Raw genomic sequence first — 27571 nt, 5'->3', positions numbered from 1 at the left:
TGAGTCACTTATTTTACTTCTCCCACTATTTCATTCTCTGCATGCAATTATCCGTTAATGTCTTGTCTCATCCTTTCTATTCCCATGACTGACAGATCTTGAAATATTTCAAAATATGTCCATCTTTCAAATGTTCAATTCTAATGTCCCATTCTCTTCATTACTTCCTGGTCAGACCTACTGTAACCTTCACCTTTATGCTCTCCCTGTCTCCATGTCTGTCCCCCCACCTCCAATGGGTCTTTCAAGTGGCACTTTTAGGGTTCATTTTACAACTGCAACTCTATCCATGTGAATTCTCAGTCAAGACATTTTTGTGGATCATGAGACCTTTAAGAAAAAACAAAACTATAATATACCACACAAGGCTATAGTTAATAATACTTTGTTGATTATTTGATAGTTGCTAAGAGTGTAAATCTTTTTTTTTTTTAATTTACTTATTTTAGAAGGAGAGAGAGTGAGTGAGCATGAAGAGGAGCAGAAGGAAAGGAAAAGAGAGAGAGAGAATCTCTCTGGTCTGCCCAGTGAGGGGCTTGATCCTAGGACCCTGAGATCATGACTCGGAGCTGAAACCAAGAGTCAGACACTTAACCGACTGAGCCACCAAGAAGCCCCTGAGGCAGTAAATCTTAAAAGTCCTAACTACAAGAAAAAATTTTATAATGATATAGGACAACAGATATTAACTAGCTTTATGGCAGTGATCATCTTGCAATGTATACAAATATTGAATCATTATGTTGTACACCTGAAACTACTATAATGTTATTTGTCAACTATACCCCAATGTATAAACAAACAAATAAATAAATAAATATAATCTTGATATTAGAATTGAACCTAATATTTTCTGTATTTACCTACCTGAAACAGTTGGCTTCATGTTCTCTGACTATATTGAAATATGGCTATCTAAACCTCATCTAGAATTTTCAAGCCTCAGTGCTTATAAAACTTTTCCTCAGACTCTCTCTTCTGAAAAAACGGAGTCATCCTTCAAGACGCATCCCAGGTGCTCCCTCATCTGTGAAGGCTTTCTTAAACTCCTCCATCTTCTGGACGTAATCATAGACTTGCCTTTGGCTCCACCACCCCAATAGGACCTCCACTATAGTACTTTCAACAGAATATTAAAATTATTATTAGCTCTTAATATCCTTAGAAGATAACAGTCTGTGGTGTTCTCTGGTGCAATGGAGCTATACACTTCCTAACTTAAAATCCTAGTTTCAGTGTTTACTGTCTGTGGAGCCCTAGGACAGTTACCTGACTCTTCTGTGTCTCAGTTTTCTGATATGTGAAATGGGGCTACTAGAAATCTTCTTTATATGTTGTTTTGAGGATTACATAATTTTATAAATGTAAAGCAATTAAAACAGTGGCCAAGGAAAGCACTAAGTAAAGCTTACTGATTACAATTATAATCTAGCGACTTTCATAATTAGATTGATCCCTACCAGGCTTAACACTTTTTCAAATTGTAATGCATTCTCAATGCCTCCAGAATTTAGGGTTTATGTATGTTTCCATTTTTAATCTTTTTGCCATTTTAAACAATTTAAATGTAAGAATTAATGTTAACAGAGATCATCTGAAATGACAACTCAATTTCCTAAATTATTCTTTGTGGATAACTGGGCAGCATTTTCTTAATACATAGCTTTGAGGCTATGATAAAAAGTTCTACTACACAGATATAGGCACCCAGTTATACATGTTGGTGCAAGTATCCAGCTTACTCTGTGAGTATGTGTTTATGTACCTCGTGTGCGTGTGTGTGTGTGTGTGTTTAATAATAGATGGATTTTGGGGGTGCCTGGATGGCTCAGTGGTTAAGCATCTGCCTTAGGCTCAGGCTGTGATCTCAGGGTCCTGGGATTGAGTCCTGCATCAGGTTCTCTGCTCAGCAGGGAACCTGCTTCCCTCTCTCTCTCTCTCTGCCTGCCTCTGCCTACTTGTGATCTTTCTCTCTGTCAAATAAATAAATAAAATATTTAAAAAATAACAAGAGGTGAACTTTTGTTTTGTTTCTGTTTTAGAGGGAACTGTGAGCAGTTGATAGCACCTATAAAATTTGAGCTGATCAAATTAATTTCTGTGGTACTATGCATCGTACATTTATCCAAATATTGTTGAAAATCCAAAATGTCTATTTGAGGAAATTACTGGCTTTACATCTGGAAGCTCTTATGATTATTATATAAAGTAAAGTAATATTCCCTAGAAGCAACACCACAGTGTGGTCTTTCTTGAAGGAATGTCAACATTAACATCTGCTCCTTTTAAATAAAACAGTTGTTGATGCTAATGTCCACTAAGCCGTTCAGGATCCTGACTCTACATTTCCACATGTATAAATTCTTTTAGATTTGAAGCTAGGGACATAGATTTTTTCTTCTCAATAAGTGGGACTTTCAGTAATAAGAACTGTACAAATTATTGTTTCCCATAGATGCTGATGCTCTAAAATATCCAAGATAAAACTGAAGCTTAATTATGGAAGTTCAGTTTTATTTTACTAATCTACTATGTATTTAACCAATCCACTACCACCACTATGCTTGGCACTTATGCATTTGCCTTCCTGCTTAGTCTAGAATTCTACATTATTTATGATATTTTATTTTTCTGAGGACTGCCCCAATGCCTTTCTAAAAAGAAACAGAAGCATAAATATATTTATATATGTTTGCACACATACATACAATGACTTGAATTGGTCCCGATGTTATATTACTATTCCCACATCTTGACTCACCACGACAAACTTAATTAAACTTTAGTTTCCATGTGGAAAGGAAACTGGGGCTCCTACTGTTTCATTTGCATTAGGAACATGCATTGTGGGAGAGCCAGAAGTTCTTGTCACGCGTTACAAATGTGTGCCTGAAAATAATGTTTTCATTTAATAATAGATTTTAGATCTACTCCTTTAAAGTCTATGTATAAAATGCTAATTCATCTTTGAAGTGAATTGGATGGATTCTATACTATATTAGCAATTACAAAGATATGATTCCAGAGAATCAAACAAAATTTGGATATGCAATTCCTAGGTGAAATGCGACTCTTTCTAAGATAGAATAAAAGTCGGTTTCATTAATTTTTCAACAATCTTTTCACTTCGGATTCAGGCAACTAAAGGCTATGAATCTGCTTCAATCAAAACCAGAGAGAATACTATCTCATTATACTCTTGCCAGGAACCTCAACATGATGTCTAGTTTCCATCATAAGCAGAGCTGAGAATATTAATACCCATGAGGCAGAGTTTCAGAGCTATGCTGCCTATCCATCTGTCTTAGATTCCAAAACTTGATCCTTATATTACATTAACCCATAAGAAACAAGTGTTCCAGAACATGAAATTATGTCGCCATAAAGATGATTATATTTCACGGTCAGATAGAGGAATCATATAAGCAAAAGCACTGTAAAGTCGGAACTTCTATGTTTTGGAGTGCTTTCTTCAAAATTTCCTGAGACCCTTCTTTTTCCCAGGTCTATTTATGGACAGCAGTGCCGTCTGGGTGGGGTGTCACAGGCTGGACTAGAACTGCGTGGGCCTTTGTGTCCACTTGTCCCCTCGAAGGCACTCTCTGACTTTCTACTTAATTTGGGGTTTATCAGAAACTCTGTGGAGCTCCAGGACTAACACGTATGGCGTTGTCTCAGGGTCACATGACTAGATCCTGATTCCTAGAAGTGCTCTGTCATGGAAATAGCCTGTGCTAATGACATCGTGTAATTTTTACAAAATCACTAAAAATTAGACTGCCAGAATGGCACTCAAAGACTGACTTGGCATGACTCCAACTTTGCATAGAGATAGATATCCCACAGAAAATATTTGCCTGGGGCCCCATATACCTCAGGGAAACCCTGACTGTCTGTTCATTTTCAACAAAGGCTCTTTTGAAGACCTTTTCCACTCTATTATTCGGTATTCTGTAAATATATTTCTAAAAGGTACATTCAAAAAATATAGTGTAAATAACTTAAATCTTGATGGATTTGCTTCCTTTTACCTACCACTGGAATCATAAGACTCATCCTATTTCTCATTAGTTTAGGCTTCCAGAAAGCTCTGAGGACATTAATGTGTCATAGAGACACTCTTCTAGATCAGCTTCCTAGGACTTCTACTATAGTTCTCCATTTCTGTTTTTGGATTTATTCTAAACTCTCTTCAAGCATATATGTTCTGTTCTAGTTTGCTTTGTTTTGTTTTCAAGCATATATGTTTTTTTTTTAATCATGACAAAGTCTTTTAGATTTAAAGACAGTTAACTAACAAAATAAAATACTCATTTTTCTAGAAAAAAAAAAAAAACAGGTGGCAATGATAAACTATATCCATTCTAGGCAAGGGCCAAAAATCTTATGTAAGGAAAATAGCAGTAAAGTATAAATGTGCTGAAAGGAAGAGTTACCATCAGTTATTTTGTGGAACAAAATTTCTGTGAATTTACAGTAAGATTTAAAAGTGGCATGCTGTGTTGGAGACTGAGGTGTACGTACTTGGGTTCCAACACTTACTACTTTGGCCATACATAGCTTCATAAAGAGCTTGCAAAACATGTAATAAATGAATAATTTATAAAGTATAAGCAAGCCACGTCACATACTTCAAACCACATTTCAAATGGTATGTCATGTTTTTAAGGGGCAGGGGAAGGAAGACATTCTGCTCATTCAAGGATATCAACAGTAGTTTAGAATATTTATGCCTGTTTGGTTTTTTTTCCCCCCATGTCTCTTCTTGGTAAATAGTTTCAGAATGTCTGTGAGCAATAATGGGCTATAACACCACGTTTAATGACACTCAATATCTTAACGTTTTGTCTTTAGCAAAGAATGTTAAAATTAAAGAAAGAATTAGAAAAAAATATATATATATATATTAATTTCGTTAAAATAACCAGGGAGAATTGAGGTAAAGAACGATTAAATGATATTCCAAAGCTTACCCGGGCCACTGAGTCAGGAAGAGAAACCAGGTCTCTTGGATTTCAATCCCAGTGTTCTAGTCACTGGTTTGTTCTACTCCTGTGCAAAACATCCACACACAATACACAATGCATAATCCCCCTTGCTATCAAGTGGTTGTCAAAAGAAACGCCATTACCTTTCCCACATATTGAGGCTCGGAGCCCATGTATTCCTCCAGCACAAAAAATTGATTCCATACCCAGCCCCGTTTAACTCGTTGGAAATGTGGCCAGCGCCCTGGCAGGTGGATAACATTTTCTGTCGGTTCTGTGGCTAAAGTCTGTCGTGGCTGTGGTTGAAGGGGTGTTAGGAGACCTCCATCAAACAGGACCCAGAGAAGCAGGGATAAGCAGTTCCTTGTAAGCATTGGCAAAGGCTTTCCAACAGCAGAGTAATAAAAACTCCAGCACTTAATGTAGAATTGTGGAATCCAGGTTTGAGGTGTCTGTGGCCTCCACCACTTGACTTTCTGTTTTATTGCAGAAGTGATAATGCAGGCATTAATCCTTTTGATGAAAAGGCTTCTGCTGTATTACATCCCATCTAAAGGGACCTATAAAACAGATTAACAAAGATACATTAAATCGACAGAATGACATGACGATACTCATCAAAACTCTCATTGTGTCTGCCAACATTTAAAGACATAAAGAGGAAAGCCTGGAAAAAACTTTTAGGGATAAATGGTCACTGCTATGCACCCTGTGAACTTGGATGAACTAACTTGAGTTAAAATGGAAAAAGCTTCCGTTATGATGAAGCAAAAGATGTATCATAAACAGAAGCAATATTTTTTCCAATGTAATCATCATTTTAAGGATACAACACAGATCACTATTTTTAACACAAACTAGATTAGAGGAGGGTTTCACGATGTCACCCTTTGACATCTGGAGTTGAATGGTTGTTACTGGGGAGCTATTCTGTGCTTTTGACTTTAAGCCACATTTCTCTCCTCTGTTCAGAAAGTGACAGTAGCATCCTCCCCTACTCCCAATTGTGACAATCAAAAACTTTTCCAGACATTGCCAAATAGCTCCTGGAAGAAGCAAAATAGGCCAACATGGAGAATTGCACATTTAGAGAATAAAGAAAAGAAAACAATAAGAAAAAAAATTCCTTAAGATTAGAAAATAGAAAGAATCAGACCATCCAGGAAAGAACAAGATAAATTACTAAATGTAAGCCAATGGCATTACTGAAACATAAATGACTGGTAAAATGTCAGATGGTTTTATAACTCTTTATAAGCTTTAACTTAAAAAGAATTGCTTCTCTAGTCTGGATACATGGGAATTATTTTTTCTAAGTTATGCAGCTTAGAGCAACCTTGAATCCCTAACAGACTGACAACCTCTTTTCTGCATTTAGGTTAAATGAGCTTTGAACTCTTCCTTACAACAAGAAATTCTTTTTTTTTTTTTTTCTTCACTTATCTAAGGTTTGCTGAGTATCTACAAAATTCTTTATTATACAGTAGATAAGAAAATAATACACAACCCTTCACCCTCTTAAATCAGCAACAGAAAATATATTTAAAAAACAAATATAGGGGTCCCTGGGTGGCTCAGTCAGTTAAGTGGCTGCCTTCAGCTTAGTTGATAATTCCAGGATCCTGGGATTAAGCCCCAGGTCTGGCTGCTCGCTTAGTGGGGAGTCTGCTTCTTCCTCTGCCCCTGCCCCTGCCCCTCCCCACTGCTTGTGCTCAATCTTTCTCTTTCTGTCAAATAAATAAGAAAAATCTTAAAAAAAAAAATGAGTAAATAACAAATACATAAGTGTGACCAAATTTACCAATGCTGTGAAGGAATAAAATAAAATAAGCCCAGACAGACTATCCTGATGGCAAAACTTAAGTTAGCAAAAGCCAAAGTTTTAGGTGACAATTGCACTGGAACAGCCTATACTCCGCGAGCAGCCAGCATGTGGCTCCAGCCAGCGTGGCTTTGTGCATTTGGCACTCAGGGTGCCAAGCCTACAGCCTAAAAGTGGAATTTTTCAAGAGCCAAAAGTGTTGGAGGCCAGAAATTATAATATAATGTTTCCAAAACAAGAGAACTAACATCAGAATCAATATATGTTCAATCAAACATCTATGAAACATGGCATCTTGTCAACTTGTCAGCTACGATGCAGTTCAGAGGTCCTCCAGGCATATACGACATAACAAAAATTAAAATACATTCCTCACAAACGTAAAAATGTAAGCATGGAATGTGGGAATGATGCTTGAAATAAGATATGAGATAGAGAATAGGACGCCTGGGTGGCGCAGTTGGTTAAACGACTGCCTCCGGCTCAGGGCGTGATCCTGGAGTCCCGGGATCGAGTCCCACATCAGGCTCCCAGCTCCATGGGGAGTCTGCTTTGCTCTCTGACCTTCTCCTCGCTCATTCTCTCTCTCACTCAAATAAATAAAATAAAATCTTAAAAAAAAAAAAGTTATACTTTGAAAGCATTCTATAAGAATACTCCCCTAAAAAAGAAAGAAAACAGGATATGATATTTTTCTATTGTGTGAAGGGATGAGATTGTTACATACTGACAAAAACATAAGTAGGCATATATTTAATTGTAGCTTTTCATTCTGGCAAAATAATGCTCATAACAAGTTAACTTACACCTATATTATCCCATATGGTAACAATGAGCCATATGTGGCTATTTAGTTGAAATGTGGCAATTTGAGATTTTTAATTTACATACCAAATTTCAAAGAATTAATACCAAAAAAGGAAGAATTTCTCGATTTCTATATTCATTTTTTGTTGACATGATAATATTTTGGATATATTAGATTGAATAAATATAAAAATTAGCTTCACTTATTTCTTGTTGTTTTTTGAATATGTTTAGTAGAAAATTAAAATTATAGGGTGCCTGGGTGGCTCAGTTGGTTGAGCGACTGCCTTCGGCTCAGGTCATGATCCCGGACTTCCAGGACCGGGTCCCACATCGGGCACCCAGGTCCTTGGGAGTCTGCTTCTCCCTCTGACCTTCTCCTCTCTCATGCTCTCTCTCACTCATTCTCTCTCAAATAAATAAATAAAATCTTAAAAAAAAAAGAAAATTAAAATTATATATGCAGCTCACATTTGTGGTTTGCATTATTTTTTATTAGGCAGCACTGATTCAAACAAGAGTTTAAATCACAAGCTGTGGTTTCCAATGAAATAATTTACTCTTAATGTTCAAAACCAAATATCTTACATGAATGTATCATGTCTATGTGACAATACATTTAAGAGGTCAGAGAATATTTGCCACTATTTTCAATAAGCTTGTGTAGGCAGAGTACATGCATTTTCTTCATCTGTTCTCAATTTGAAGCACTAACACCAACATCCAAAGTGTTTTAATTTGTTAACCTTCCCATTTCTTCCATGCTTCTTCCCATACTCATGGCAGTCCTAGTCTAGGCATAGGCAGAATGGCTGGGGAGATAAACACGAATAGATGGCAGGAACTCGGACTTCCCAAACCCAGTCTAGTATATGTAATTAGGTTGTATTTTGCTTTCTTATTCCGTGGTATTTTTCTCCTCCACTTTTTTGGGGGTGTGAGGTATCAAAATTCAAGGGTTTAGAGAGCATTGACACCTAAGGCTGGGTCTTTAAGCAAGTGTCTTTTGAGTGTAGAGTAGGGATTTTCAATATTGGACATCTGGGTAAATTCATCATCACTGCCACTAGTCCTGTTCCAGCTACCCTTTCCTGTTTGGCCTCAAAGGTGTCCAAATTCTGAGATTTGATCCACTACTGGAGTAATTTTTCAGAAATTCTAATCTATGGATATCATTCCCCTTCTCGTACCCTAAAATGTGTGTCTACAACGTGAGGGGATTGGCTGTGAAGGACTGATAAGTAAGAGAAGAGTGTGATTGTAACATGCAAAGTGTGTTGTTTCATAAGATAATTCCTCAGCACATCAGTGACTCACATCACCAAAAATGACGGCCAAACACAAAATATCATAATAATGCAGCATTTAACTGCAGTCATGGAGGACAGTGTGGAATAGAATCCCCATTTCCCTTACGTTCACATTCTATCTTTCCTTTGACCCTGTTTGGACACACATTCTATCTCATCATGGTGTGTTTCCTCACTTTTATGTCCAGCCCTACCCCTTTCTCTTTCTCAAAGTAGGCTTGATCTTACTTCTATCCCTATCATCAAATCACTTTCTCCTTTCTCCCTAAAATAGAATATTATATATAAAGGGAAATTTACTTATTAGTAGTCTCTTTTTTTTTTTTAAAGATTTTATTTATTTATCAGAGAGAGAGAGGGAGAGAGTGAGCACAGGCAGACAGAGAGGCAGGCAGAGGCAGAGGGAGAAGCAGGCTCCCTGCAGAGCAAGGAGCCGGATGCGGGACTCGATCCCAGGAAGCTGGGATCATGACCTGAGCCGAAGGCAGCTGCTTAACCAACTGAGCCACCCAGGCGTCCCAGTAGTCTCTTTTTATTAACATTTCCATGAGGGTGATGATTGCGAGGAATGACTTCACAAGTTTGGGAGATTTGCACATAATCTTATTTTTTCCTCATGAATCCTGCCTGCTTTTTTTTTTTTTTTTTTTTTTTTTTAAGATTCTATTTATTTGTTTGTGAAGGGAGCATGCACCCATGAGTTGGGGGAGGGGGAGCAGCAGGGAAGGGCAGAGAGAGAAGCAGATTCCTGGCTGAGCAGGGAGCCCCATGATTCAGAGCTCAAGATCCCAAGACCCCAGGATCATGACCTGAGTCAAAAGCAGACACTTAAATGATTGAGACACCCAGGTGCCCTGAATCCTGCTGTTTTAATATAAATTCTACAGAATACAAAGCTTTTTTAGAAATTCACATACCATAGTGTAGTGGGAAAATCTGTAATTAACACCGTAGAGCCTTCTCACTACACACTGGAGATGTAATGTACAGCATGGTGACTATAGTTAACAAGAAGGTTGCATATTTGAAAGTTGCTAAGAGAGTTCATCTTGAAAATAGGATTTTTAATATGATATACATGAGCTTAACAGGACCTACATGATTTCCCTCTGCATGAGCCTGGCCATTTACCCCCTGTGCTGCCCAAACCCTTTATTTTTATTAATAACAATAGTAATAATTTATATTACAGATACCTGTGCATTTGCACCTCTGTGAAGGATGTGTTCATCCTTTTTTTATTATTGTGCCCCTATCACAAATGAAATGGAAGAACAAGAACTTAAGGAAGATAGCAGTGGTCCACAAATGAACGCATAGCAGGCAGGTTTGAATCTGGGCAGCCTGACTCCCGAGGTCATCCTCTTAGATGCTATTCTATACTGTCCCATATAGATTACATAAATAGTTGAAAGCACAAAGGGTTTCAAATCCTAGCAAGAGAAGGGATATAAGCTTACAGATATGGCTTCCAAATTATTTTTTTCCAAAGCTAAGCAGCAATCTCAATATTAGGCCAGCTCGAGTTTACTGTGACTCCTTTAGAGCTTCTGTGAAGTTAGTGCATTGAAGCTATCAGGTCAACTCAGTCCCTTTTCAAACAGGAGATTGGGGACTCCCTGTATTCACACACCAGGATGTGAAAAGAGACAATTTCTAGGCAGAGACAGGAGGGAAGATGCAAAAACTGGCAGACTTAGTATGGTAAGAGAATTGGATGGTGGCTGAGAATTAAGAAACTGCACGACAGCTCAGCAAATCCACCCAGCAAGGTGCTAGACAGGCCAGGTGACCCGAAGCAGGTGTCCTACAGAGAGAAAGGTAAGGTGGATTCCAGCTGTGAAGGCTTTTTTGTCGTTAGCCTGATCTGGGCATGCAAGCCAGCCAGAGGAGAAGACAGCTTGTTAGGCCTCCTTGACAACTCCAAATTTGGGGGTCATTCTGGCTACAGTATAATTAATCAAAGCTTAATCAAATAGGCAAAAAGAAAGATGGGCGTTGGAATGAGACAGATCTGTTCATTGCATAGTTCTACACTAAGTATCTGCTAAGTAGCATTTGAATTGTGGGGACACAGTCAATAATATTTTCTTGGCTGTGGTCCGTATACACGATGAAATCATGGATTTTTAAAAATTCACCATTCAGTTAGAATGTGTGCGCGTGTGCTACTTCCTAACTCACACGACTGCGGTGTAATCCTAAAAATCTATTCCAGGACCCTATAACACTGCAGTCCTTCGGCGAACAGATGAACAGATATTATTTTCAATGCCTGATGCCGCTCCCAGCAGATCCCAGCCTCCGGCCACATTTGTCAGCCGGGGAGCTTTTAAAGTGCTATATCACAACGCAAGAAATGCAAGGAGATTGAAGGACTCCGGTTCTTAACTGAAAGAGAAACAACTCCCCCCAGGCATGAAACAAAGCCTAAATTTCAAGGAAAAACTGTGCTGAGCTATCAAGCTGGGACCACTTGCCCCAGCACTGATGGAGTTGTTAAAACACCAAGAATAGCAGACTTCTGCTGAGGTGTCTGTGCCCTGTGGAAACAAGTGAGTCTTAAAGAAGACATATTGGTGACGAAGGACATCACAGGGGTGTGTTCTATTCCATACACCGATTTTCGGGCATAGCCTTTAAAAATTTATATTTTTCCATCATTCCTAAACTTTTGTAGAGCCAAAGTGGCTTTCTAAAGACTTTTCAAGCCTGAGATAGTCTCTGGAGTCAAACATTCCTTTTAGGTGAAAGGAGTTTTTGTTTGTTTGTTTGTTTTTTTGTTTTTTGGGTTTTTCTTTTTAATGATCGTATATCAAAGGAGGGGATACTTTTGTGTGAAATACCCATTAAGTGTGTCTCCAAAGTGGAGAGCTAGCCAAAGGCTGTGGTTTCCACCATTACTTACTTAATCTTGACTGTGTGTACTTCTAAGCATAGCTTCTGACAAAAGGTCTATTTCCTATAAATGACAATGAAAGGGTCTGTCTTTATGAGAAGACATTCTATTAGACTGACAGATATGTTAGTTATTACAAAAGATTCTATATTATGAGGATCACTCAGAGGCTACCTCATCATGGATAACTTTCACAGTGATTTTCCTGTAGCCTATTAAGTAATTTTTCAAGGGCACTTCCCAAAGTTAAAAAATAAAATAAAATAAAATAAAAAGAATATTTATAGTCTTGCTACCCCATCTTTTAAATGAATGGTCTTTTAATTTGAAATAATACAAAAGGAGGTCTTCTTTTCCATATTAAAAAAAGTAAGAAAATAATTTATATAATCTTAAAATTATTAAAATATCCACAATAAACTTATACATAACTCATTACCTTAAAAACATTTTTTAGATGTGACATAACTCTACACTTAAAATTTTCTGCTTCATACTAGATAAAATTCATAATTATTTAAAGATGCTAGGCAAATCTGACAGTTCAGGAATTTGACTCTAGAAAAATTTTCTGAGGGTTTTAACAGAGACATTTTTCTATAAAATATTTAACCATTGTTCAGGAGTTAAAGTAGTTCTTGGAATGCCTTGGGAATGATAAACTTCCTTACTGTACCTCTCTTGGTCCCAGTAAGCCCATATCAGAAGGAAATTTACCCCCTGTTGCAGCAAAACCTTAATCCTAACTCCTGTATTTCATGAATTTGCCACTGCAAAGCAAAGGCAGTAAACCAATTTCTGTTGCCTCAAACAAAGATGTCTCAAGGTGATAATTACTCTATGAGCTTAATATATGGAGCTCATTGATCCTTTCTCTCAGACTGGTCTAGATGCTACTCTCTACTGCACACTGTTGAAGAAGAAGAAAGAAAGAAAGAAAGAAAAGAAAGCAAGCAAGAAGAAAAGGAAAGAAAAAGAACAACAAGAAGATGATCACAAAGAAGAAAATGAAAAAACGAAAAAGAAAAGAAACCAAAAACTTGACCACAGGACAGCCAACCAAGACTAAATCGCAATTTCAACCTCTTTCAGAAGTGGAATTTTAAATCAGTTAGGCTGGAATTTCCTGGTTAGAACTAGTGAGGTAATCTGCCCCATAAAACCCCCTGCTTTTTAAGGGAAGGTAACTTTGTTTGAAGTAAATTATACTTGGTTACCCACCAATCTCAAGGCAATTTACATGCAATTCGGAGGTACAGTCATGTTGCAGGATTTCTTCTCTTTCGGTGCCCATGGTTCTTGGTCAAGCCACTTCAAAGAATGAAGAGGTTGGCCAGGTGAAGAGTGGGCGGCAAAGCAAGATTGAGTGATAGTACAAAGCTCCTGAAGATAGTGGAGATCTGACAGGGTTGCCATCACAGTTTCAAAGTCTAACGGGTTTTATGGGTTTGTTGAGAGACTGTTTTAATCTGATGAACCCTAGCTGCACCTGTCTTCCTATTAGGTTTTCTCATCTACCTATCATATGGGTAAGGATGGAGGGCTCCCTCCAGAATGGTGTAAAATCCTTTTAAGGGTGGTTCCCTATTAGGGCCGAGGGGGTTTGTCCCTACCTTTTTTCCAACTATCCTTTATCAGTAAGACACTGTGACATGTCCCTCTCAGATATTGGTTTGGCTCTGAGAAACCCAAAGTCCTAACTAAAAGAAATGCAATCCTTTATATACAAAGAGTTGAATGCACCACCTGGAACATCTGCTTATTTTATTTATACAAACTGTGGTCTTGGAAGCTATAGATATTTACAAAAAATGGCAAAGTTTTATCAAAGACCACCTATAATTACAATGGCCACTATGGGAAACATTCCAGTTAGACAAGACCTTTTGTTTAAAAAGTGCACCTGAGAGTAAGGGTTCCCACATCCAACAAACAGAATGCACTACTTATTTTAATTGTCATGTAAAAGCTTCCAAAAGGCTTCAAGATTCCAAAATAGCCTCATTGCAAGATTCACTGCAAAAAGCTAATGAAGAATTAAAGGCATAAAAGGAACACGTAGGCCTCCTACATTGCACTGTCCTAGGAGACCATCATCAAAATGTGTGCCCAAGGATTGGTGTCTCATTCTAAATCAACTGGGACACTAGAAAAAAAAAAAAATCATCCTCAAAAGCTCTATGCAAAATCTTCAATATCAGTTTGAATGTCCCCATCTTCAGAATGCGGATTCCCACCCACATCACCCCTACCCCCCGCAAAGCTTACAGGATTCTGAGAGATTTTCTGTAAAGTGCTATTATACTATTCTCTTAAATAACCAAGGAGAAACTAAAATTCATGGGATTGTTCAATACTGCCAGAAATATTGACTGTTCAAGCTGAAACCTGACCAGATATTTGAAAAGATTTAATAATTCAATAATCATAAATTTGATCAAATTGGAGGCTAACAGTCAGACCCCAATAGGAATTTTTTAGGTTTCTCCCTATGCTAAATGTACCCAGAGGGAAAACATTCCAGTGTAGGGGGATGGGTATGCCAGTCTTTGATATCATTTAGGTAGCAACCCAATTTTTGAGGATTGTTGTCCTTGTTTAGCAAATCCAGTCTTGAGGGGATCAGAGGTGTGGCTTCACAAACAGTTCATAGTGTAATCATCCTTTTTGACCAATGCCAAAACCTCCTGTTTATCTCAAAGTGCAAGTGTTACAAACCTTTTTGCTTTGGGGAATCAAAAGTCCTTCTAGGAAGAGCTTTCATTTTTTTTCCCCTATGCCTTTGAGACCTAAATGTGCTACCCAGGGTTTCTCTGGAACCCTTATCTAGACCATCTATTTGTTATGCAAACTTCAGGGAAGTAATTCTTCGAGCATGAGACAGAGAGAGAGAGACCGCGTGGGGGACAGGCACATGAGCTGGAGGTTGGGAGGTGAAAGGCAGAGGGAGAGAGAGAGAATCTTGACACAGACTCCCTGCTGAGCACAGAGTCCGCCTGGGGCTCAATCCCAGGACCCACGAAATTATGACCCGAGTGGAAAGCAAGAGACTCCGACACTAAATCAACTGAGCTACCAGGCACCCCTGTGGCAGCAATTTAAAAGTGGAAGCTATAGAGTCTCTTTTCGTGTCTGTCTGTATGTTCATGTGTCTATATATGTTGTAGGTATGTGGTATTTCTTGCCTCCAAGTGGAATTGTCAAAATTAATTGGCAAAAGAGGTCTATTTAATTAAAGACAATTAAGTACTTACATAAAATTAAGTTCTCAGAAATATAATAGAAATTTAATCCAAGTGAATTTTAGGTTCCCATGATCTGGGAAAATATTCAATATTAAAACTAGTTTAAGTTTGTTGGTTTAATTAAAATAGGCATGTCTTTAGAGTTATCAGCATTAAATATAATACTTTCATTCTACGTAGGCTTCCTAAAGGTCAAATAGGTTCATGTTATCGCTTATAGAACTTGTGGACAAGAAGGATAACTTTAGATAGTTAGCTGTTCAATGTCTTATGAAATTTTTCATGATTAATTTAAATATAATTAAGAAAAAGTTAATTAAATAGATATAAGATAATAAGTTTATAATGAACTTCTCAGCAATATTTATGTCTAATTAAATAGTTCCCCCAAATCTTTTTGGTGGCTTAAATCCTTAGAGTTTTGCCAAGTTAAATTAGATGATGGATAGTCATTAAAAACCTAGATCATTTTGAAATAAGATAAAACACTGAAATATTTGTTACTGAACATAAGTTTATCTACTCTGGTTTCTTATTACAGAGAAACTAAAGGATATTTGAATGTTGGTGTTACAGTGGAAAAATTGAAAAAGATATATGTGATGAAGTATAGTTGTAAGAAAATCAGGCAGGCAAAAGCCCCCTCTCCCCCAAGGGGAAACCACCCTTAAAAGAATTTTACACAACCCTGAAAGGAGCCCTCCATCCTTTCCACATGATACAATAGATGACAAGAACCCAATCGGATGACGGGTGCAGCTAGGGTTAATCAAGATGAAAAGAGTTCGCCAACAAAGCACATAAAAACCCCTAGACTTAGAAAGTGTGGTGGCAATCCTCAGGTCCCCTGCTTCTTTGGGAGCTTTGTACTATCACTCAATAAACCTTGCTTTGCTGCCCATCAGTCTGCCCCACCTACTTCTTTATTCTTTATTTTTGTTTGTCTGTCTGTTTGTTTTTTTATAAAGATTTTATTTATTTATTTGACAGATAGAGATCACAAGTAGGCAGAGAGGCAGGCAGAGAGAGAGAGGTATTGTGGGGCTCAATACCAGGACCCTGGGATCGTGACCCGAGCTGAAGGCAGAGGCTTTAACCCACTGAGCCACCCAGGTGCCCCCATCTTTATTCTTTGAAGTGGTGTGATCAAGAACCATGGGCACCAAAGAAAAAAATCTTGTAACATATACTTCTAAAAATTATTAAATGTTTCCCTAAATTTGCCAATCTAAAGAATGTTGTCATAACAAACAGTTTCCAGTTGTTTACTTCTTGGTTTTCACTAGAAAGTAAACTTTCGAGGGGTTAAGAATTCTAATTAATGTATGTAATTAAAGCTACTGGAAATAATAAGAGAAACATCTCCACATGTCAGCAAAGTAAAATGTGTTCTTTAATGAAGAAGAAGAAAAATGTAGAAGGCTTGTGCAAAGTAAATCTTTGGAAAGGAATTTGTGTGTGTGTGGTCAGGGCTGGCTAAAATCAGAATGAATTTAACTAAGTGAATGAGCCTTAATATCAAAAGTAAGCTAATCAAAATTAAACTATGGTTTTCTCTGTTAAAATGACAAAGTTTTCTTGGGCTGTTATTTTTTCTTTGTAATAGGAGATTATGAAGGCTTTGTCTTTCCCCTTAAAGTAATCTGCCTAGCAAACAAGTATTTCTTATTTTACCAAAATAATGTCCGTTGCTTTGTATTATCTTAATCATGTCTTTGATTACTAAGAAGACTGAATCTTTCCAATATTAAAAGCTAAATTTTGCTAACAACTATGTAACCTTCTGTATTTGCTTTTAAAATATTTTTTGGCCATTTTGGTCAAATAGATAATTAAATATTATTTCATAATAATTTATGATCCTATTTCATCAAATGTTCAAGCTTTTTGGTATTTTTGACAAACTTTCCCAAAATTCAAATTCTAAGTAAAGTCTTTTTGACTTAAAACTAAATTTATAGGAGAAATTCAAGAAGCCTCTGGAACGACTAGAAAACAGCAACAACAACAAAAAGATATGGAGAATTAAGAAAACAATCCCACTTAAAATTGCACCAAGAATAATAAAATACATAGAAATAAACTTCACCAAATTGGTGAAAGACCTGTACTGCAAAAATTATGAAAGACTGATAAAAGAAGTTGAAGATGATACAAACAAATGGAAAGATAATCATTTTATGCTGAGACATTACAAGAACCAATACTGTTAAAATGCCCATACTACTCAAAGCAATCTACAGATTAATGAAATCCCTATAAATATACCAACAGCAAAATTCACAGAACTAAAACAAATAATCCTAAAATTTGTATGGAACCACAAAAGACCTGAATAGCCAAGGTAATCTTGAAAAAGAGGAGCAAGGTGATCTGACGGGGCATGTGGGCCCAAATGTTTATAGCAGCAATGTCCACCATAGCCAAACTATGGAAAGAACCTAGATGTCCATTAAGAGATGAATGGATAAAATGTGGAATACTATGCAGCCATCAAAAAAATGAAATCTTGCCATTTGCAATGAAGTGGATGGAACTAGGGTGTCTTATGCTGAGCTAAATAAGTCAATCAGAGAAAGACAATTATCATATGATCTCCCTGATATGAGGAAGTGGAGAGGTAACATGGGGGGTTTGGGGGGTAGGAAAAGAATAAATGAAACAAGATGGGATCGGGAGGGAGACAAACCATAAGAGACTCTTAATCTCACAAAACAAACTGAGGGTTGCCAGGGTAGGGAGAGGGTGGTGGGGTTATGGACATTAGGGAAGGCATATGCTATGAAGTGTGTAAACCTGGCGATTCACAGACCTGTACCCCTGGGGCTAATAATACATTATATGTTAATAAAAATTAAAAATAAATTAATTTTTAAAAAAGAGAAGCAAAGCTGGAGATATCATGATCCCAATTTCAAAGTATAATACAGAGCTGTAGTAATCAAACAATAGTGTTATTTTGATGAGCACTGAGAAATATTATAGAATTGTTGAATCATTATATTGTATACCTTAAACTTTTGAAACTATTGGTTTATTATATTTGAATAAAAATTGTTCTTCTTCTAAAAGTAAAATCCAGACTGCTGGATTTGTCATTAAAAACTGACCTGTTGGAGGCACCTGGGTGGATCAGTCATTAAGTGTCTGCCTTCAGCTCAGGTCATGATCCCAGGGTCCTGGGGGCTAGCCCTGCTTTGGGCTCCCTGCTCGGTGGGAAGCCTGTTTCTCCCTCTCCCACTCCCCCTGCTTGTGTTCCCTCTCTCGCTGTGTCTTACTCTGTCAAATAAAATAAATAAAATTTTAAAAACAAAAACAAAAACAAAAAACAAACAAACTGACATGTCTGTGATGCTAGAGACCTCATAGTCTGCTTCCTTATCTCTGATGACAACCTCAAAGTTTGGGTCAGATTCTGAAAGAAAGGGATGTAAGACAAAGATAACCAGAAGAAAATTGCCTGTGTGATATACAGACACTTATTTACTGGCATCGAAGTCTGTCACCTTTCCAGTCCAGAGCCACACATTCAGACGGGATTTAGCAGGAGGCATTCATGATTCAGAATTTTTGTCCTTGGGCAAGGCCCTACTACTCTGCCTATGAACCTTTCGTTAACTCCTGAAAATAAGGCAGAATCCAATGCTAATGCATTAGTTGTCTGGAAAGAAAAAAAAAAAAAAAGCTGCCCTCAAATTTTAAAAATAGTTTGTATTTATTAACCATTTTTAGCTTGTTACGGCTAAGGAAAAGATGTTTACAGTATTGCATTGTATGAATGTACCGCAATTTATCCATTTACTTGTTGACAGACATTTGGATTGTTGATATTTTTTGACTATTACAAATAAAGCTGCTATGAACTTCTGCATCCTAGTCTGTATGGATATATGCTTTCATTTTTCTTGGGTAAATACATAGGAGTAACACAACTAACCATTTTTTAAAAATGATTTTTCAACCTTAAGTGAAATAACAGAGAAGTTTTTCTTGCAACTTATTCGAGAGATAATGAGAAATATATTCAGAACCATAACAAAAGATTAGATTATAATTTTTCAAAAGTAAAAAATAGGGGGGTTAGGGATAAAAGGAAGGAGAGTTATTATAGAAGAGAAACAGTAGGTAACAAACATTCACTAATTCCATAACACTCAACCATACTGAGATAGCACAAGGCTAACAAGACATTATTCTTTCTTAGAATTACCTCAGATTTCTCTCTAAGTTTAACTCTTGATGTTTTTTATTGCAAAGCATCAAATGTAAATCTCCAGAAATATTATATAACTCTCCATAAAGTCTTACCAACATTGCTGCTTTATTTACTGTATGCTACATTATTTTTTTTAATCTACAGAACCCACTGTATGTTTACAAACATGTATTTAAATTATAACTTGAATCAATCAATCAAATACATCACTGTTGATTTATTAAATTTTGGGGTACCTGGGTGGCTTCATCGGTTAACTCTAACTCCTGATTTCAGCTCAGATCATGCACTTCGGGTGGTTAGATGGAGGCCCACATTGGGCTCCACACTCAGCACGGAATCTGCTTGTCCCTCTCCCTCTGTTCCTCCCCCTGTGCTCTCCTTTTCTCTCTCAAGTAAATAAATTTAAAAAGTCTTTAAAATATCCCCAGATGCTAGGGTTTTTTGTTTCGTTGTAGTTGTTGTTGTTTTGGAGAGAGTGAGTGAGATCTGGAGGCAGGTGGGAGTGGGGAAAGGGAGAGGGAGAAGGACAGAGAGAATCTTTCTCCTTTTTTTAAAGATTTTATTTATTTATTTGACAGGGAGAGACACATGGAGAGAGGGCAGGAAGATTGAAAGAGGGAGAAGCAAGTTTCCTGCTGAGAAAGGAGCCTGATGTGGGTCTAGACCCCAAGACCCTGGGATCATGACCTGAGCTGAAGGCAGATGCTTAAGGACTGAGCCACCATCCAGACACCCCAGGACAGACAGAATCTTAAGGAGGCTGCAAGCCCAGCCCGGAGCCTGATACGGCTTGACCTCACAACCCTGAGATCATGCCCTGGATCAAATCAAGATCAGATCCTTAACTGACTGAGCCACCTAAGCACCCCTCTCCTAACTTTGTTATACCACAAGGAACATAAATGTTTTTATTCTTTAAGTCGCCACTCTGCAATTTCACTCATTGAAATATGTTTTATTTATTATTCAATTATTCAAACAGTTGAAGGATACATATTATTTATCAAAGTACCAGCTTTGCCAGCTATGCCCTGTGAAATTTATTCTTGATCCCTTTTGTTATATTTTACTAGAGAATTATCTCCAAATTATATCATTATGTTACTTATTCAAATGACTAACTTTTATTATGAAAAACAGATCTATCTTCTCTACAAAAACTTATAAATATAGTACAAAAAGAAAATTTAAATTACTGACATCGATCCCGAGATTTTTAGTCATTTCTTCAGCATACAAATATTTACGCAGCCATCATTTTTATTAATCTAGGCACAATTTTAAACACTTACAGCCTAGCACTGAACAAAACTGAATTTTCTATCCATATGGTCCTTTCCCTAGGGAGATAATAAAAATGATGCTGGTCTAATTATTTAAATATTTTAATTTCCATATTTAAAACACTGATTATGTACTCTATTGTGTATGTGTTGTCGGTTTAAGTGTTATTATGAGAAATTTAGATTGATTTGCAAGATTGGGGAGCATAACTGTTTTTAGCATTTCTTTTTTTTATTTGCAGACTTCCAAACCTTCTTAACACAACCTTCCTCATTAGAAAATGTATAATACCACACTACTTCATTTTCCCAGAACATGGAAGGTTTAATGTTTTCAGTGTTCCTGTGGAAATAGTCAGATCTATCTTAGATTTTAAGTATGCCCTAGGAGTAGTTTCCACTTTTATAAAGATTATTAAATACACATACAAAGAGATTATGCTGAGTGAAATAAGTCAAGCAGAGAGAGTCAATTATCATATGGTTTCACTTATTTGTGGAGCATAAGAAGTAGCATGGAGGACATGGGGAGATAGAGAGGAGAAGGGAGTTGGGGGAAATTGGAAGGGGAGGTGAACCATGAGAGACTATGGACTCTGAAAAACAATCTGAGGGGTTTGAAGGGGCGGGGGGGGGCGGGGTGGGAGGTTGGGGTACCAGGTGGTGGGTATTAGAGAGGGCACGGATTGCATGGAGCACTGGGTGTGGTGCAAAAATAATGAATACTGTTATGCTGAAAATAAATTAAAAAAGGAAAAAAATAAATACAAATGGAAACAGTAAAAATAAAAGTAAATAGAATAAAAAATAAAAAATAAATTGTCAAAAAGTGGGGTCTGGGTGGGGGTGGGGATGTGTCTGCGGGGGAATATTTGTTCAGTTTTTTTTAATCTCATAAATCTGAGGAAGTGATAAAATATTGTTTCCAAAAAATTCCATATAAATAATGAAATTATATAAAATATAAATGAGGAAACTGGGATCTATATATCAGACAGATTTATACTAATATTGTAAGTTAGGGATTAGCAAACATTTTCTGTAAAGGATCTGATAACAAGGGGCACCTGGGTGGCTCAGTGGGTTAAAGCCTCTCCCTTCAGCTCAGGTCATGATCCCAGGCTCCTGGTATCTAGTCCACATCAGACTCTCTGTTCAGCGGGGAGCCTGCTTCTCACTCTCTCTCTGCCTGCCTCTCTGCCTACTGATGATCTCTGTCGGTCGAATAAATAAATAAAATCTTAAAAAAAAAAAAAGAATCTGATAACAAGTATTTTTGGCTTTGGGAGCTCCTGAGTGACGAAGTCAGTTAAACGTCTGATTCTTGGTTTCAGCTCAGGGTTGTGATCTAAGATCCTGCCCCGCATTGGCTCTGCACTGAATGTGAAGCTTACTTGGGATTCTTCCCTTTTCCTCTCCCTTTCCTTGCCCCTCCCTCTCCCTCACCCACACACATTAACTCTCTAAATAAATAAAATCTTTAAAAAATAAATTTTTGGTTTTGTGGGCCTTAAGATCTTTGTCATAAGTACGCAACATTGACACCATAGTCTGGAAGAAATCACCAGCAACCTGTAACTACATAGGTATGGTTGTGGTTCAGTAGGACTAAATGCACAAACCCAGGCAGTAAGCAGGATTTAGCCAGGAGGTCATAGCTTGCTGACGTCCAAAACCTGAAGATCTTGAAATAGTACCTCTTAAGAGGTACAATAGAAAGGTATTTTTAGGTACTTGATAACTGGATATGAATGTCGGGCTTTTCACATCAAGGAAACCATTGTTTTCTTAATTCTCTTTCAAATACATGAGATGTTTGAAACAAACAAGCAAGCAAACTTTGAAACCTATATTAAGACATTGGGATGTCCAGGAAGCTTCTTCCATCCGTAACATTTATTCTTCATAATTGAGAGATGAGCTTTCAAATAATGTCCCTTAATTGCTTTGGAAGAATAGATACGCTTCAACATATAGTAGAAAACATACCACATCCCAGCCTGAGGAAAAGACACCAATCTGCACTGTCCTACATCATCAGAGGCTCTGAAGTAATGTCCCTAGTGTGACTTTATGCATGTTCCCTGCTCTCATGATTAATGAATACTGTATTTCAGCAGATGCCGGCTCTGATTCTCAGCACTTAGAGACAGCAGATGGGTGACAGAGAAAGTAAAACAATAGCCATAATTCTGTGACAGCTTCTGAGCTTGGATCTTGATGTATCCGGTCTCCAGGCAGCAGATCTAACAATATTTCTACCTTTATTCCCCCCTCTCTTTATTATTCTTTTTCTTCTTTCACCCTCTCTCTTTCTCTCTTAGGACTTGTCATGCTCTTAAAATAGGTGAAAAATACGATACCATGAACTCTAGGGGATGATGCAAGTGGTTTTCATTGTTTCAGCTAACCCAATGATGAGGGCAGGGGGGATCTTAGCACTTATGCCTCAAGTGATAAACAAACTGCCCTCTATTTGCTGGTGTAAACACGTAGATGAATATTGACTTGGACAGGTGCTGAGCTTTCCTTTAATTTCATAAATTACATTGCATTCCCTCTCTGCTGCCAGCAGAGTCCTTATCGCTTCTTAAACCGTTACCTGTTCCTCGATTATTAAACGATTAATAAAATCCAGAAACTAGATTGCTTTACAGGTTAATAAATCTATTTTAAAAATCTGGATAATTCTAGGCTTTAAAACCCATGATTTTGAATCAAAGGTTATGAATAGAAAGCAGTAAAAATAACAATATTTCCATGTCCCATTCAATAGGAAGGTCATATTTTCCATTAATTTCATGTAACATTTCAGATCAAATGTTTATCCAAATGCAAAATCAGTGATATAAAAGTATATGGAACAACGGTGCTACGTAAGTAAAGGAAGTCACACCTGCTTGTCAAGTTGAGTTTTCGGCAATAATCATAAATTTGTCAAGCTACTGCACTTTGCATCATTATGGTTTGGAAGAAAAATCAATAATGCATTTGTAGAGGCAGCATTCGTTGGAATGAAACAAAGAAACAGTCCCTGGTGAAGTCGCACTTTAGGTGAACTCAAAATGGAATATTATGAGAAAATTTAATGGCAAACCTACAGCTTTATAGATCGAGAATCTAATCAATCAATCCTAGAAACCCTGCAAGTAAATAGATACAGCAGCACATTAAACTGGGTATAGCATACAAAATAGATATTTGTTTGTTATCTTTGTAAATATATTAAAATACTTGTAAAAAAAGTTTGGCTTTCTAATAACTGCTGCCAGTTTCTTTGTGGATATTTGAACTAGATCATATACAAATTAGTATTTTCATAAATGGTTTGGGATGTAAGCTTGGGGAATGTTCATTTTTGTTACGTTACCCAGTTTTTGCAAAGTATTTATTTGGAAAGTGATGTTGTTTCATTTGGAGTCAGATTAAATGAGGAGGGAAAGAGAAATGGACAGAGGAAGAAAACAAAGTTAAAGGTTAGCTTTATTATTAGGGCTGCCATGGAAGAAAGTATCCTGAAAGCCTTTACAACGAACAACTGTCTTGATTGGTCCAGAAATATGTGTATTTCAAACATTAGCTTTTATTGCCAAATTGTCCTCCAAAGTACACATATATATTTGTACTCCCACCCAAAGTATGAGAACTTGTATCCCTTTGTTGCTCAACTTTTTGATCTTTAATCTAATAATAGATCAAAGAAATATATAAAGTTGTTTTAATTTCACTTTATAAATTATCTCAGAGGCTTCTCATCTTATATTATATGTGAGGTATTTGGTTTCCATTTATAATTAACTGTTCTTCTCTTCATTAATTTTTTAATGAGGCGTTATTAATTTCCCAGGGCTCCTGTAACAATGTACCACAGGCTGGGTGGCTTAACCAACAAATTTATTGTCCCACATTTCTGAAGACTAGAAGTCCAAGACTAAGGTGTCAGTAGGTTTAGTTTCTGTTGAGGATTATGAAGGAAAATCTGTTCTTTGTTTCCTTCCTAGCTTCTGGAAGCCACTGGAGTTCCTAGGGCCTTAGAGATGACATTCTCTGTGTCTTTGCTTTGTCTTCCCTCTGTATGCATTTCTCTATCTGTACCCAAATTTCCTCCTTTTTTTATTATAAGGACACCACCTATGTTGTCCTACCCTAATGACCTCATTTTAACTTGATTGCCTTTTTTGAAGAGCATATGATCCAACCTATCACAGGACAACATATCTCTTTCTTATTAAATTTTAAGAGGTTTTCAGGTCCCATATAATATTCATTAGATGAATATTTCAGGGTTAGAGTATGTGTTTTAGTGTTTATGAATTATTATAACAACAGAAATTTCTTTTTTTTTTAAAGACTTTATTTATTTGAGAGAGAGAGAGAGAGAACAAGCCAGGGGTAGGGGCAGAGGGAGAGGGAGAAACAGATTCCCCTATGAGCAAGGAGCCTGACGTGGGGCTTGATCCCAGGACTCTGGAATCATGACTTGAGCCAAAGGTAGACACTTAACCAACTGAGGCACCCAAGTGTCCCATAACAACTGAAATTTCTAATTTTCAAGGTTAAATTTGTTATTCTTTCTCTTAAGATTTCTGGGTATTGTGTCTGTTTCCTGATGTTTCACCTAGTACTCTCATTTCCTTTTTATGTAACTCTTCAACCCTCTCGGAATCTATTTTGACATACAGAATGAGGTAGGTAATCAGCTACATTTTAGAATGCTAAATGTCCTCATATCTTTTATTAACTAACACAGATCATGATGTTATAATACAGAAATAGTTAATGTTTATTGCATTTGCTATATTCTGGACACTCTTAAAAAATTATACAATTAATGCATATGAAAATCTTAACTTTTTTTTCTTTTCACTTATCCATATTTAATAATGAGGAAATTAAAATATGGTAGGGTTCAGCCTACCTATCCTAAGGCTTCCATACTTCACTGGCCTGACTTGACAAAAAAACTAAGAGTTCTTTATGTTCCAGAAAAAGAATGCCTCTGCTCCTGTTTGCACTAAAAAAACACTATGTATCTATAGATGATAACTTTGTATGTCTATGTATCTCTTTCCTACTCTTCCAGGTGTACTACACAGTGGCTAAGGGGTGTAAGAGGCATCACTATTGAGGTTATATGCATATTAATAGAAATAAAATCCTGAAATGAGAAAACTGAAGATCTCAAGGGCAAACCTTCCGGTGAAATTCAGATAGTAGGAGAGGCAATCGGGAGAGTTTCTCCTGTTTATTTGCCATGGACTAGGGATTTGTAGTCCTGGCTTTTTCCTTTTCTCACAGATGCCCATTGTACTGAGTCCCAGTCTGCTATAAGACAAGTTCAAGTGCATGACATATGTCAAAGGTAGCCTCTAGGACATGCCACAGTACCATATTTCTACTCTTTTTGAAATAGATCTACTTTAGAGTCTTAAAACTTTGAATTAATTGATAGATACTGGACTATCTTCAATATAAAGAGCCTCAATTCCATGTGACACCAAAATGGAAAGTTTAATTCCCTTAGTTAAATGAAGGAAAATTATATTTAAAAACCTTAATATATATAACAATCATTCCCAGGAAATTCAAAATAATTAGCAAGAAAAAGATATGAAACAAAAGAAGTAGGTGATAATGTAAAAAGTACTGATCTTAATTAGTGAGTGTATATCAACTATGACCTGTTTTTCCCATTAGGATATATACATGAAGATTTTTATCACTAGGCTGTTCATAGATAAGTAAATGGAGGTAGGCCCGTAGCTGTTCATCACTACAGCAACAGGGATATAAAATGTGTTACAGGTATAAGATACTAAAAAGCAATCAGAAATAACAAACTAGATTTATATGCAGTAACATAGCTAGATCTCACAACCGTAGTGTTGAGTGAAAAGCATGAAATAGGAAAAAAAATATTTCTAACAAAAATATAATTTATGCAACGTAAGAATCAAGAATAATCAAAATAATACCAATATTTCTATGGCAATATCTAAGGCAAAGTATGGAAAGAAGATCGGAAAGATACACGTAGCATACTCTAGAATAAGTATTTCTATACACATGGAGGCATGGAAGAGGGGTGAAGGGAAATCATATAAAGAATGAGAGGTATTACGTCAAGCAATGATCCTAGTGAGTCATAACCTAAAGCATATGGTCAACTCATGTACACCTGGGGTCTGACTGAGAGAGCAAAGCAGTTAGAGATTCCATGTGGACAACTCCAACAGAGATGGAGAGATTTCATTGCCCAAGAAATGTCATCCTGAGTGATAACACGGGTGACAAATGATGACAGGCTGTAGAAAACGTTTCTGTTAGAATATTAGGCTCATAATGAATTTGGAAGGGATGTGGAACATTAATTAATTTTTTTTTAGTAACTCCCTGAAAAACATGAAAGCTTTATACATTAGTACTACATTAATTTTAAAAGCATAAACACATCGCTGACTAGAGATAATTATTTTTAGATTTTCGAATATAACATTTGAACAAAGTTTATAAATTTTTACAAGCAATTAGCAGAATATCTTGAGTCAAGTACTTGATAAAAAAGAAACATTATTAAAATACATGGAAAAATACTCCCTGCTTTGGAAGGGGCTGATTATCATTTTTCACATTACTGTTTGTGATATTTGAATTTAAGGAGGACAAATCTTCATCTTCTCTTGTGCTTCTACACATCTTGCAAATGAGGCACTGATTGCCCTTTTGGATCATCTTTTCAAGGGTGTAAGATAGAGATGGGGTATTTTCCTGGAGCAAAGGGCCTATATCTATTTACAGTCTTAGGAGACAGAGATAATATCTCCCCCCAGAACAAAACTTAGTGCGCATTATAAATGATCCTAGTTTCAACTCACAGCATGTGCGGGTGTCATTTGGTCCTTCTCACATCTCCTAATGAAATTCAGAGTTCAGAGAATGACACAAGAAAATTCTGATGGATTGGATTTGGCTACGTCCATCACTGTGAGTAACAAAGT

The 27571-nt window shown here is 36.8% G+C and overlaps 1 protein-coding gene across 4 annotated transcripts in view; it reads right to left on the bottom strand.

Annotated features, from left to right (window-relative positions):
- CDH12 (cadherin 12) overlaps positions 1 to 27571 on the bottom strand; it is a 998981-nt gene that overhangs the window by 252129 nt on the left and 719281 nt on the right. For all 4 annotated transcript variants that reach the window (XM_044233503.1, XM_044233529.1, XM_044233522.1 and 1 more), the window contains one exon: positions 5132 to 5548. In XM_044233503.1, coding sequence (XP_044089438.1) covers positions 5132 to 5362 — 231 coding nt within the window. In that variant the 5' untranslated portion in view covers positions 5363 to 5548. The remainder of the gene's footprint in view (positions 1 to 5131; positions 5549 to 27571) is intronic.

This window comes from Neovison vison, chromosome 1 (assembly GCF_020171115.1).
Source record: "Neovison vison isolate M4711 chromosome 1, ASM_NN_V1, whole genome shotgun sequence".
NCBI classification, from domain to species: domain Eukaryota; kingdom Metazoa; phylum Chordata; class Mammalia; order Carnivora; family Mustelidae; genus Neogale; species Neogale vison.
The sequence above is the reverse complement of the archived record's forward strand: the minus strand, read 5'-3'. Positions and strand labels throughout refer to the sequence as shown.